The sequence below is a fragment of the Mytilus galloprovincialis genome, chromosome 12 (genome assembly GCF_965363235.1).
Source record: "Mytilus galloprovincialis chromosome 12, xbMytGall1.hap1.1, whole genome shotgun sequence".
In the NCBI taxonomy this organism is placed as follows: domain Eukaryota; kingdom Metazoa; phylum Mollusca; class Bivalvia; order Mytilida; family Mytilidae; genus Mytilus; species Mytilus galloprovincialis.
In genome coordinates, this window is record NC_134849.1 from 66,518,294 (window position 1) to 66,532,527 (window position 14,234).

The window sequence follows — 14,234 nt, forward strand, 5'->3', positions numbered from 1 at the left end:
CAACAATATAATGATGACATTAAAATTTACATAAAAAATAAAAATAAACCAAAACATTAACAAATGACCTCAAGTGCTCCCTGTCCTCAGTTCCATAGACTGTGTAATAAAGGAGCCTAAAGATTTCACTTGCTGACTAGTGGTTGGATTTGGTATATATTTCATTTTATTATCAGAAAAATCTTTGTATTGAGTTTTTAAAAAAAGACTTCTTAAATCATCATTTATTTTACTTATTGAAGATATATTAAAAACAATACTCTCAGATAGAAGCTAGACTATATAAACAAGCTGCTGGTATTGAAATTAATGATGGTGATTTTGGTTTTGGTTAGGACAAGCACTTAAAGAATGTGTTATGGTTTTCATTTCAAATCCCAATTATCCGAAGGACTGGTGCTATAATGAATTTAAAAGCTACCAATAACATTTCATAACAATAAATTAGTTACCAATTAGTCATCACTTGAAATATGGCACAAGACAATTTGAGAGTCATGATAGGTACATGTATATTACTTTTAAAAATAACTGGTTGTACAAAAGTGTCCACCCATTGGAGTACTATAGAATAACTTATCAAAGAATAGAAAAATAGTGAGTGAGCGAACAACACCAGTGGCGGATCCAAATCTTCTTTTTATAAGGGGGAGAGGGGGGGGGGGGATCCAGTCAAGCTTCAATGATTCCCTATATAATCAACCAAATTTTTACCCCTGGATCCGTCTATGAACACATTAATTCATGAGTGTGTGTAGGGCACGAGTTAATTATCAGTGTTGTTCTGTATTTATTTCACTGGGAAATTGCAGTAATTCAAGCAATGTAATAAATTCTTCTTTATGTTATCACAAGGAGCAGTGTGTCCTTTATAATACTACTTGAACAGGTCCTTGAGTCAAGGGTCAGACACCGCTCTGGAGAGACTGGTGACATTATACTCTTGGGAACATGTCAAAATGACCAGACAATTATATACTTATTTTATAACCCACGACTTTGTAGGTATTTAAGTATAGGGCTTTATAAACAGGTAGACTTTGACATTCAAATATCGTCACATTAAGTAGATAAGTATGGGACTTAAACTACATGTAGGTCAGACACAATGATGATGTCGATTTTGTATTTGTACATCTTAGAGGGCCAGTGTACTAAAAAGTTGTGTGAATTATTTTGGATTTAAAAAATTAAAAGTATATTATAGAGCAAGAAATCTTAGAATTTTTGATTATGATTTATATGTCAATAATTAGAATTTTCAAATTTATCATCCCAGTATTATCTTTTATTGTTTTTACATCCCCACAGTAGTGGAGGGGGCATTAAGATTAAGTTTTACCCTTGTTCGTCTGTCTGTACGTCTGTCCATTATGCATGTAAGTCCCAAAGTTGGTTTCTGTTCCCTTACTTTAGATTGCCATATGAGAGGGCGCATTCAGTTTTACCCTTGTCCATAGGTACTTCCATATGTATGTCCATCCATACATATGTAGGTCCCAAAGTTGGTTTCCGTTCTTTAATACATTTAGATTGCCTCAACTTATTTCATAACCCATGCCTTTGACAGAACTAAATATAGAGCTTTAGAAACAGGTAGACTTTGACATTCAAATATCGTCACATTAAGTAGATAAGTATGGGACTTATAATACATGTAGGTCAGACATAGATGATGATGAATCGACAAAAAAGTAGTTGAATTTAGTATTTGTATAACTTATAGAGAAGAGACCCAGACTCATGTACTAAAGATAAAACGTGTTAATTTTTTCAGATTTCCCACCGTTCAAACATCCTATAATCTCTACATCCCGAAATTGTTTCCGTTCTCTAACTTTAGTTTTCCTCAACCAAATGTCATGAAACATATACATAATATCACAGAATATAGATCAAGTTTGACTCAGAGTAGCAAACGGAAAAATGTCTATTTTTTTTCATTTCCGTTCTCTAACTGAAGTTTGCATCAACCAGGCATCATTAATCTTATGCACAATGTTTCTTACCACAAAACATGGATCTCATTAGTTTAAATTTTGTTGGTATCTTTTACTTAGAGCTTTTCCCCTTTATATATACAAATAGAAATTGCTGAATTTTTCGTTTATATTCTCTAACTTTAGTTTGCCACAACCAAATGTCATGAAAATTTTCACAATCCTTTGATAAAAAAAAACCTCATATCTAGTACAATATTTTTTTTACCAAGACTAACCTGAGATATCTGCTTTCATATAATTTTGAATTTCATTATTTAAGGTAGAACACAGCACTGCAGGGAGATAACTCTGAAAAAATCAGCTGAATGTTAAAGTCACTGTTATAGTAAAGAAATATTAGGCTTCTCAATTATCAAAATTAGTTTTTGTCAAACTGCTATATAACCAGTGTTATAATTATTATATTTTTGTCAAAGGGTCAAAGTAAACATTTTGTCAAAGTTTTATGAAAATTGAATGAGCCAAATTAATTTTAGTGAAAGTGTTGGGTACCACCTTAAGTCAAATTCTTCTGATAATCATTATTTTCTTTTAGTCTAACTTTCATATAAATCTGATCTTTTGTTATATTTGAGGACTGAAAGGTTAAACTACCAAAATAGCCTATACATTAAATTCTATCATGTTTGGTATATTAATCTTGCTTTGAATAGCATTCCATTCTGTCAGTAAACCCCTAGTTTAGTTTTGATAATTAATTTAATGATTTGGTCTACTAGTACCTTAACCTTTAAATTTGACCAATTATATGGATGGTCAATTGTAGCATTTACCTTTGATTAAGTTTAATTACCTGTAGTTAAAAGTTGGGGGTGGATCAAGTATATTATTTATATAGTACTGTAGTTGATGGAAGGTTAAACTTCAGGAATGTCCTATTTCATTTGATAAATGATAATATAAAATCTCTGAAGTTTTTCCAAAGATAAAATTTATGTAAACATGTAATTTTAGACAAGCTGTGTGCCTATTCCTAATAACTGTTTTAAATTTTTTAACTCTGCTATGTAGTATGGGTTTTGCTCATTGTTAAAGGCCGTACAGTGACTTATAGTTGCTTACTTCTATTGTCATTTGGTTTCTGGTGGAGAGTTAATAGTCTCAATAACCTCAGCTTGTTATTTTTATTACAGATAGAAATAAAAAAAAAAAAATCCTTAGCATTATATTCAGATATTATTGATTCCATAAAGAAGGTTTTCAAGCACTATGTATGATCTTGAAATAAGCAAAGCAAACCTCTGAAATTTTTCCTGTCAATACCAGTTGTATTTTTAAATCAGAGTAGTTCTTATCTTAACATTTGGGTGGTTGAGCTAATAATCAAAGTCTTGCAAACTGAGATACATTTGTTTTTAGATGATGTTTAGATTGGCTAGAGTATTGTAACTTTTAGAAGTTTTTATGCATGTTCATTGCTCCTTATTGGAGATAGTGAAGTATTTTTATCGGTGAAAACTAAGAGTTATCACCCATACATATCAATAAGATAGTAGTCGCATGATTATTAAGGCTAATCATGTGACAACTATCCCGGGTATGGGGTGAAATTCTCAGGTGTGACCTGCAGGATACAGGTCAGTTGACAGGTATGGATTAGCAAAAAATATTTAATTGATTTACATATTTTTCAGGTTCCATCCATTGTCCGATCCTTGTCTGTTCCAGAGATTTTGGCGCTAAAACAACAAACACAGTTCCTATGGGAGACTTATTTCTCTTCTGTTGATAAAATTGTCAACACCGTGTTACAGGTTTGTAAAATATTCTTTGATAGTTCGGTCTTGAAACAAACTTTTATCCTTTCAGCGAACATATTACATGTTTTCTACATAGGTGTTTAGGTCAAAGAGATCTGTGTATACTATTAGTTACACAGTGTGCAATTGTTCTAATACGAGAATTTATCGGGTCAATAAAATTCATATTGGGTGAGGCGAAACCAAACCTGATATGAATTTTATTGACGCGATAAATTCCGTATTAGGACAATTGAACACGAATTTATCCTGATTTTTCATATTACATATTATTATATTCAAATTCAATTTTAGGACAATATCAATAATATATTTTAAATATTTAATCTAAAACTGAAAAATTAAAAATATTATGACTATAAAGCAACTCAATTTTTTGTTTTTTTTTATTAGGTCAATGGTATAAGGGAGATAATTTCAATTGACGTGATAAAACATTGTACTGAAATTTATTAGGACAATATCAGCCAATCAAAATGCGAGAAATTACTCTAACTCAGGATAAATAGTTTTGTGATAAGTACATGTATAATACATAGTCTTGTAAGAAGTACATGTTTATTAATGTAAAAAGATCTAAAAACAAAGCGAATTTTGTGACTATAAATTTAAATCTTTTTTAGTGTTAGGTGATTCATTTATTTTTCGTGGAAACCATTATTTCATGGTTTTAGAGGAAACATATTAAGGGGATGTATGATTTCATTGGATTTTTGAATAAACTCCATATTTTAAAGTGTATCGAAAAAATTGAACTTGTTGAAATTGAAAGTTCATGGCCATGAAATCCACAAAAAATAGATATCACAAGAAAAAATAATGACTCCTCAGTACAAGAACGAATATGAATCTGGTATGCTGGACTATGAATCTGGTATCCTGGACCATACCAAAATTTTTCTCTTTTTTACCAACCACCAATGTCCCAACTAGCTATGGAATAAATGCTGACATCAGTAAAACAGTAATTGCTGAATAAAGTCTGAACTAATTAGTGAATGTCCAACTGTAGCTCCAACTGGAATTAGTGCTGACAGCAGGAAAGCAGAAATTTCTGAATAAACTTTTTTCTCACTAAAAATGAGTAAAATTTATGCAATATTGAAGGTCATGTGCACTTTTTGAACAAAAGGTTCAACACATATGAGGTTGATTTATATGTCAGAGAAGTCTTCATGTTGGCAGTTAAAGAGGTAATAAACTTTTTATCATCCCAGCTTGTTGTCAGTTAAAAAGATATTTAAGGTTTAATATCTTTTTAAAGGTTTAATAGCTCCCAGAAAAAATGAAATGCAGACAAAACTAATATGATGTGACTATATTGATGTTCATTTTTAGCTGTCATATATATTTAACTGCAGACTATTATGAAGAAGTGCAGTTTATGTCATAATTAAAACTTTTGATGTTTGATAAATGTTTGATAAATATATTTGTTATTCAATAAATGACTGCTTGGTGTAGCCGTTCAATTAAATATTTGAAAGTATCTTCTTATATTTGTAATCCATGCATATGAAATTGTCTGGTTGATTTTAATTGTGTGTTATTTCTTGTTTCGTTTTAACATAAAAATTATTGGATTTTGAGATGCTATCAATTATATAGCAGATCTAGTCTGTACATTTTATAAATAGATTATCTTAATACCTTTATTTTTTTCAAAATTTAGAGGTAAGTAAAAGATAAGAGTAGTAAGGCAAAAAAAAAATGGATAAATTTGACATTGAATTTTTAATATTCTTAAAAAAATGTCTATGTTGCAATTACATGTCAGCTTTTTGGCTGGTAGGTTTTTACAAGTTACTGTAATATATATGAGGCTTTTAATGCAAATGATTAATAATTCATAAATGCAATGATAAGAACTCATATAAAATAAATAAATAAATAACTCATATTCTGAAATCTGATACATATCTGTTGGTGGCCTTGGACTGTGTTCTGCTCTTTGGCCGGGCTGTTGTCTCCTTGACACATGTCCTATTTCTATTTTAAATTTTATTTATTGAAATTGCAATAATTAATCAGGCATTTTTCATGTCTATTCTACAAAATTCTCATTAATAAATGCACACAATAATTTCTGAATTAACAGTAGTATATTAAGATAGAAACATGGGAATGCCAGACAGTTGTTTTTAATTGGCAGTTGTAACCCTTGTTAGAGCCACACACATTGACTGTAGGGTTGTGATGATTTAATTAATCTCTCTTAATCAGCTGATTATTTACTGGATGGTTGTAAGTTATAAATGTTCTAAGGTTCCTTTTGATTACATGTTATAAGATTAGATAAAAAAAAAATTGGTAGTTTTAAGGGTCCTCTTAGGATAGCACATAAAGTGGTCTCATTAGACAGGTGAGGTGGTCTTTTAATACAGATTCAATCTACATGAAATGTGCTTATGATACATGAAAATCCTTTTTGAGAGCATGTGTTTTCCCTGTTATTTTTTTTTTAATTTTCCATGGTATAAAGGGGCATAACTCTAGAACAGTTCCTAGGCCTCACAATTATTCTTCCCCTTGGCTACAATGCATTTTTTAGTTAAAGTCAAAGTGAATTAAAAATTTGCACCGCCACAAACATGAAATAAATTTAACTGCTTATAGACCATTATTATTCTAATAAAATATGCTTGTCCCAGGACAATCCATCAGTGCTTTTTCTTTTGAGGGCCCTATTAGCATGCCAATGGTAGGATTTGAATCTTGAATAAATGACGAAGGCTAATTTCTACCCTACTTTCATTTTGGCCAAATCACTACTTTCACTTTCAACAATAATTTTTTTCCACATGTTTTACTTATTTCAATATATATGCAACTGATAGGACCACTTAAATAGTAAACATTTCAAAGAAAATAGTAGACAGATTACTTGGGAAGAAATACCCTATATAATAATTGGGAACTATATTCCTAGACCACGAACAAAGGGAATTAATTGTGATCTGAGGCCTTAAGTGACCCACTGCCCAAATTCATATTCTGTGAACAATATTGATGAGGAAAACTTTGGAAAGAAAAATGGGATGGACAGACAGTGAAGTGTAACACGTAATGCCACCTTCGCTTGCGGCAGGGACAAAATAACCTCTCCATAGTTGTGTTCTTTATAATTAAGTAAAGAAAAAAATAAATCCATCCAGACTGATGCCAATCAAATTAATGTAAAAGCATTTTTAAGTAACCCTTAATACCATTAAAATAAGTATCAATAAGCTGATTTTTGCATTAATTCTTTTTAAATACAATTGTAAAAATGCTAAAAATAGTTAATTCAATATTATATAATGTACATGCATGCATTATATAATACTTGGGAGTATTTGAAAAGCAATAATCCAGGAAGTGATCTCAGATGATTTCATGTCTAAAACAATTTTTGTCTCACGACTTAACATATTATAGAAATAATTGTTTTAACAGCTCAATTATTTCTTAATTTCAGGAAATAGTGGTATTTTTAAAATGTCTGATTTATTAGTTCCTGGTACCATGTTAATTATATAATTATCTGTTAATTTACTACAAAACCTTACCAGTTAATTTAAATAATGGTGATATCTGCAACAGGTACTGACATAATTTGGACCAATATATAAATGATGTAATTTATTTGAAAGACATGGATTTTGTACATAATTAGTGTAGATATGGTACATAGCACATAGAGACTCACCAAAATACATGTGATTATGTCATATACTTAATATGATAAATGAATTTTAACATTATATAAGTATTGTAAATGGATGAAGATAGATTCCAACACTGCATCAAGTGTATTACAATAGTTCTCTGCTTCTGAGAAAGTTAATAAAAAATTTAAGATTTAAAATGTGCAGCCTGCCAAAATATATGATTTAATGCACAAACAAATAATTTTTGTATCATCACAAATAGAGCTTCTTTTTGATGGGCACTAAATTTGATAAGTAGATGTTAAACCTGACTATTTTGCAATATACCGTACCAAGGAGGGGCAAAAGATACTAGGGGGGACATTCAAACAGACAATGCCATGGCTATAAAAGAATAAGACATGCAATATACAAATAACAGTACAAAAGACACAACATAGAAAACTGAAGACAAAGCAACACAAAGCCCACCAAAACCCAACTTAATAATCTGAAAAATTCTATAAATAATGTTATGCTTAAGTGTATTAAAGTTTTAGCAGCCTGGTCCCAGACACAGAGTTTTAAAAGACCATGGTTAAAATAGCAGGCAGTTTTAATTAAGCAAGTAATCTGTAGAGAAAGTATTGAAGCATTTAGCTGTAATTAATCATTTTGCAGTTTAAATTTAAGTGTTTGTAAAGTCAAATGATGACTTTATACTATAACAATTTTCTTTGATGAGATGCCAAGTAAATCTTTTCATTCAATTAGCCCATCATCAGAACAAATCAGTGATCAATCTTAATCGGTAATGATATAACCAGATGTATATATTTATAAATCTTCTCAAAATAAATAGATTTATTGGAAATAAAAAGAAATTTATTATGGCTGGTTTTTTTTAATTGTTTTAATTTTTTTTCTATTTTATTGTTTATATGGAAAAAAATTAAAACAATTTCACATGGTAAAAATTCTTTACATTGTCGGTGAACAAATTAGTTTTGCATGTTGTATATTATTTGGATTTTTCTGAAATTTATAATTGTCAGTGCTGAAATATAAAAAGTTCACCAACTTTTTTCGATGAGTGATTTTGCAGGTAGAAGAATATTTTGCAAAATTAAGTTGTTAGAAAAGGGGGGATAGGACCTTTATTGGGACTCAAGGATTTCGGGATTGACCTTTTCAGGATCATGGAATTCTTTTTTCGAATTTCGGCAAGTCAGGATTTGAATTTATTTAAATTTGGGACCTCAAAATTTCGTGTTTTTATAAGCGCGGGGTTTCGGGTTCAGGACCCTTCATATCCTGTGTATATTTTAAAGTGTTTGCCAAATAGCAGCAGTAATTAATGAAAGCAATCAAGTGTTAAAAGAAATATCTTTATGAAAACCAAGACCTAGCTATCTGGTTGATGAAATCATCAAACAAAGAAATTTAAGATTTAAGAAATATTTGTATGAGGATGATGGCAATGAATTTATTTCGTCTTTTTTTCTTTTCTAAATTTCGCTGAGTAAGGTTTATTATGGTCTTGACCATATATATAAGCAAACTACTAACATGCATATATATGGTAGTCAGAAAGGTCAGCTGTACTTTAATTTATATTTAAATTTAAACACCTGTCCTTTATTTAGAAAAGAATTCCGATCTTTCCCTAACTATTTACATTATCAAAGCCAAGTACTTGAGATAAATGACTTCCATGTTCAAACTACAGTGAAGATTTTAAAGTGTGAACACATGCTGTGTTTATTATTGCAACTTTCAGGTAATTGACTTTGAAATGCAAGCTAAACACATTGCATAACTTGGTAAATGACTTCCACACCTGGAGAATAATGCTTGGTGTATTTATACAGGAGATAAAACGAAAATGAGGCTTAAATTTTAACCAAGGGAAAGGAAGATTTTTATGAGTTGTAGATGTTTCAGATAAATTGAATTCATGGCCAGTACAAAAACAACTTACAATTTGATATTGGTGCCTTGCTTTTAATGTTTACAAATCTCATTCAGTTATTAAAGAGGGCAGTTTGGCATAAGAAAAATGCACCTGGTTACTTCACGGAGACAGTTTAAAAGTAACAATAATATGGTAGCTGTTTTCCCTTTCCACTTAAAAAATCAGAGCAGATCTATTTAGGTAAATAATAAAATTGAGAATGGAAATGCCATTATGGGGAATGAGTCAAAGAGACAACAACCCAACAAAGAGCAGAAAACAAGGCCTGATCAATGGGTCTTCAACAGAGGAAGAAAATCCTGCATCCAGAGCCGTGCTTCAGCTGGCCCCTATTCAACTGGTCACAAAATTGATATTAGACCAAGTTACCTTAACAAAAACAAATGCGTTGTCGTCATGAACACCGTTAGATAAACCAGTTGTAAGAATTGCATAGCTATGTTTGACTCTGTCAACTTAGAAAATTTTGATGTTTCAGCCTGTTAAATTATCCTTACATAAAGTTAAATAACATTTAGGCCATCAGCATTTAATCTTTACTTAAAGTAAAAATTCCCTTTCTTTATAATAATCTCCTATTCCCTTTACCTTTCCTCTTGGATATACTACTTCAATAAATATTTTTTTTGTCGCATGTAAAATAGAGGGTGGAGAAAGTTAGTGCAATTTTTGTTGCAACTTGACAATGTCAATAATAAAATTGAGAATGAAAATGTGGAATGTGTCAAAGCTACAACAACCCTACCAATAGAGCAGACAAGTCAACCGAAGGCAACCAATGGGTCTTCAATGTATCGTGAAACTCTGGCACCCAGAGGTGTCCTTCAGCTGGCCCCTTAACAAATATGCATACTATAGTTCAGTGATAATGGACATCATACTAAACTTCGAATTATACACTAGAAACTAAAATTAAAAATCATACCAGACTAACAAAAGCCAGAGGATCCTGACTTGGGATAGGCGCAAAATTGCGTGTATCAGAAATTTTGATTTTTGAAAAGTTTCTTCTTAATTTTACCCCAATTGATCAATTCATTTTATAAGACTTCAATAGACTTAATATAAACTAAAATATGTATTAAATTTAGTGGAAGTTTTTCATGTATACTTGTAACAGGTTTAATTGATGTCTGTCTATAAATGGATATAAAATTAGAAAAAAACATTATTTCTGTTCAAACTGTTAAAATTATATTAAAATCTATATACAATTACTTATAATTTAAGGTCAGCTTACCATCCTGTGAAATTATACAAGAAAAATGTTTTAAATCAGTTTATAGCGATTATATGAAGTATTAAAAGCCTCCTTACAGAATTCTAAATTAGTTTTTTATATGATTTCATCCTGGTGTAAAAATGTTCTGATCAGTTTTAAAATGGTTTCTTAACTTGTTACATATTTTCTTGATCATGTTCTAAATATTAAATATATAACTTACATTATAAAAAGTTGTAAACAGAAACAAATGAAAAAAACAGAACACTTAGATGTAAGAAGATGTGGTATGTCAGTGCCAATGAGACAATTCTCCATCCAGGTCACAATTTTTAATAGTAAACCATGTATTGGAGTTAAATTTAAATTAGGATGACAATTTTTTCGGAGTAAATTATTTTACACATTTTGTATTCATCTTAGCATGAGTATAATGGTAATGTCAGCACCAAAATTTTTACCAACTTCTAGTCCAAAGACCAACAGTTTACCTATAGATGTGTTTTATTAAACATAGTTTGGACATCTGACCAATGGCTTATAACAGTGCAAACTGTATTTTCACATGATTTTCGCTGTTTTGAAAATAGCAAAACCTTAGAATATATATCCACAAAAACACAACCGGTACATTGATCATTGAATTCTAATAAAATGTGTATTTCCACTATTCTTCATATGACAATGATTGGAAATGTGGCATTTCATGATTTGATGAGTTGTAAGATTTGATTGGAATTCCTTATATTTCCAGGATATCAGTATCTGCCATCAATAAATATTACCTATAAAACTCACTCACTCACTCCGAGGCTCATATTGAAAGTTTACCTGCAGGTATTCAGCAACTTTACATCACATATATATTTGATTTGAAATTAAGTAGTCTTGGTCTAAAGTGTATTGCAATGTGAATTTCAGATGGGATCAATTTTGCCATCACTTTTGAGATTTAGAGAGAATTTTATTAAGAGTAAGAAAATTAATTGTTCTCAATAATTGAAATGCAAAAACTTGACCTATAAAGCTTTGTCAGTAAACTTAATTTGTTACCATCAAATCACCAATTGATGCGGTCTGAGCTTAAAATACAATACAGTTATCTCATAATTCTTAGTTTAAAAATGTTTAATAGTTGAAAAAAAATGAGTAAATTACAGTTTGATTGGAGTTACATTGTGACATTTAATTGATATTTGAAAAAAAAATTCAGTTTCCTTTTGCACTTTTACTATAGAAATCGGACACTTAGTATATAAGTACGTATAATTGTGTAGGTTTATAATAGTAGCAACCTTTAGGCTTATGTCTGTCTGTTTAGATCAAAATGACACTTTTGATCAAACGATTCATTATTGCATCAAACAAAATTATGAATAAAAAGATTACGAAAAGACCCAGATTATAGATTTTTCTGGAGTCTTAATGTTCTTTGATTCTCTAATTGTCGTACTTATATTTGTCCCAGACTTAAGTGTGGACACTTGGCTAATGTTAAGATGTCATGGATTTGCTATTAGTGCACTACTTATTAAGGCTATTGTAATTTCCTCTTTACTGGATTGCACCTCCTGACAAGGATCTCAAAACACTTAAGTGAATCAGATGCACATGCTGCTACATCAACAAAACGTTTATGTTCAACAGTTGAGTAATGCAACTTGTGGTTTTTTGACAAAATTTTCTAATTTTAAATCTATTTTCTGCCTTAAGATGCAGATGCAGCTTGATATATAAACAATTTATGTTGAAAATATTTGTTTGAATCTGACAATCATGCAAATTATTCTTTTAGATAGATATTCAGGGGCACCAAGACTTTTTTGGGAATGGTTTGGGTGGGCCTTTATTTTTGCAGGATTTAGGATAAACTCTTATTGAGACTCAGACTGAAATTAATGATTAATTTTTCAGGATCAAGGAAAGACTTTTTTTTTAACGAATTAAAGATTCTGAGTTTTTTTTCCAGGGATTTGGGGATGAAAAACCCAGAGCTCTACCCTTCCTAAATAGATGTGGAATAGATATATTCAGTAAAATTTGAATTTCAAATGGAATATTTAGTTCATGTTAAAACAAAATAAAAAAACACAATAAATATTAAGTAAATTTGTCTGCTTAAAAGCATTGCATTGTAGTAAACTTATTTGTTGTACTGATAGTCAATTACAAGTCAAATATATCAAAACAATTTCAGTTGTGACAAAACTACCCATAATGATATTCTAACACATCTTTAATAATTTTAGTAAATCATAATTCTGACCTAGATCAAAACTCATTCTGGAAATTAGTTTTAAATAATTAATCTCAATCACACTGTGCTTTTCACACAAAACAACCTAGCTATGAGATCTAAATTACATTATTATAAAATGTATGATATTTTTCCCTACTTCAGTTTTCTGTTATTATGCGAAAATAAGGAGAGTTGCATTATGGTTTAATTGCAAATGAGTCATATAACTATCAAACTCACAGAGTCCAAATAAATAGATTTAGGCACCTTTTAGCACTAAGCCCACTGACAGCTATTAACAATGAACAAAGCCAATGTCTCAAAGTTGGCTATAAAAAGCCTTGCCTTGATAAATTGTAAAGCAATTGAAAGGATAAAAACAAAAATATTTTAAGTTTTAGTAATTTTGAAAACAGCTGATCAAGCATGGGTGAGTCAAATTCCGAGAACAAATATAGAATTCTATGCTTGTGAAGCCATGCATAATGTTAGCACTTCTAAATTTAATCTTATATTGAACAAGAGAGCTCAAATTCCAAGAACAAATGCAATATAGAATTCTATGGCTGCGAATTTATGCATAATGTTGAAGCACTTCTAAATTTAATTTAATATTGAAAAAAAGGGCAAGCTCTTTCTCGGTATGTGTCATACATTCAAATCAGTCATCCAGTTGATTCATGGAAGAATTAATCCTTGTTTTACCATTTATATTGACGGACGTTTGATTAAAATCAATGCCACAGTGTTCTGATAAGTTTGATTTGATAGTCCAGATTAAACACTGTAAATTAATTCAATTTGGGGTTAGATTTCATTAGAATTTTTATTGATGGTTGTTTCGTATTATGTTAGGGACAAATGCCTGTGATTATGCTTATTTATTAAACTGTTGTGTACTTTGTTGCTTTCTCCCATAATTGTTCCTGCAGGTCCCTAGCTTAAATCAAGCTGTTGTCTTTTTTGTTTGAATTGATTTACATTTTGTCATGCTGGGTCAATTTTTTAGTTTCACTGATTTGGTTTTGCTCATTGTTGAAGGTGGTACTTTGATCTATATTTAGTTATTTACATCCTAATGTTCTATGGTTTCTGGTAAATAGTTGTCAGCTCAATCATACCACATCTCTTTATATCCTTATATTGGTCTGTTCCTATTTTGTATGCTTGTAATTTGCCTTCAAATCCAAATTGTTTATAGTGTAGTGCACAAATCTGCTGCCAAAAAACTTCTTATTTGTGACAAACACTTATAATTACCTTAAGGTGAGAACTGTACAGTATAAAGGCTATAATCACCTTAAGGTGAGAACTGTACAGTATAAAGGCTATAATTACCTTAAGGTGAGAACTGTACAGTATAAAGGCTATAATTACCTTAAGGTGAGAACTGTACAGTATAAAGG

The 14,234-nt window shown here is 30.4% G+C and overlaps 1 protein-coding gene across 1 annotated transcript in view; it reads left to right on the plus strand.

Moving 5' to 3' along the window:
* The window catches only part of LOC143054597 (exostosin-1b-like), a 76,839-nt gene that overhangs the window by 44,249 nt on the left and 18,356 nt on the right, over positions 1–14,234 (plus strand). The window contains exon 4 of the mRNA XM_076227612.1: positions 3,638–3,757. Coding sequence (XP_076083727.1) covers positions 3,638–3,757 — 120 coding nt within the window. The remainder of the gene's footprint in view (positions 1–3,637; positions 3,758–14,234) is intronic.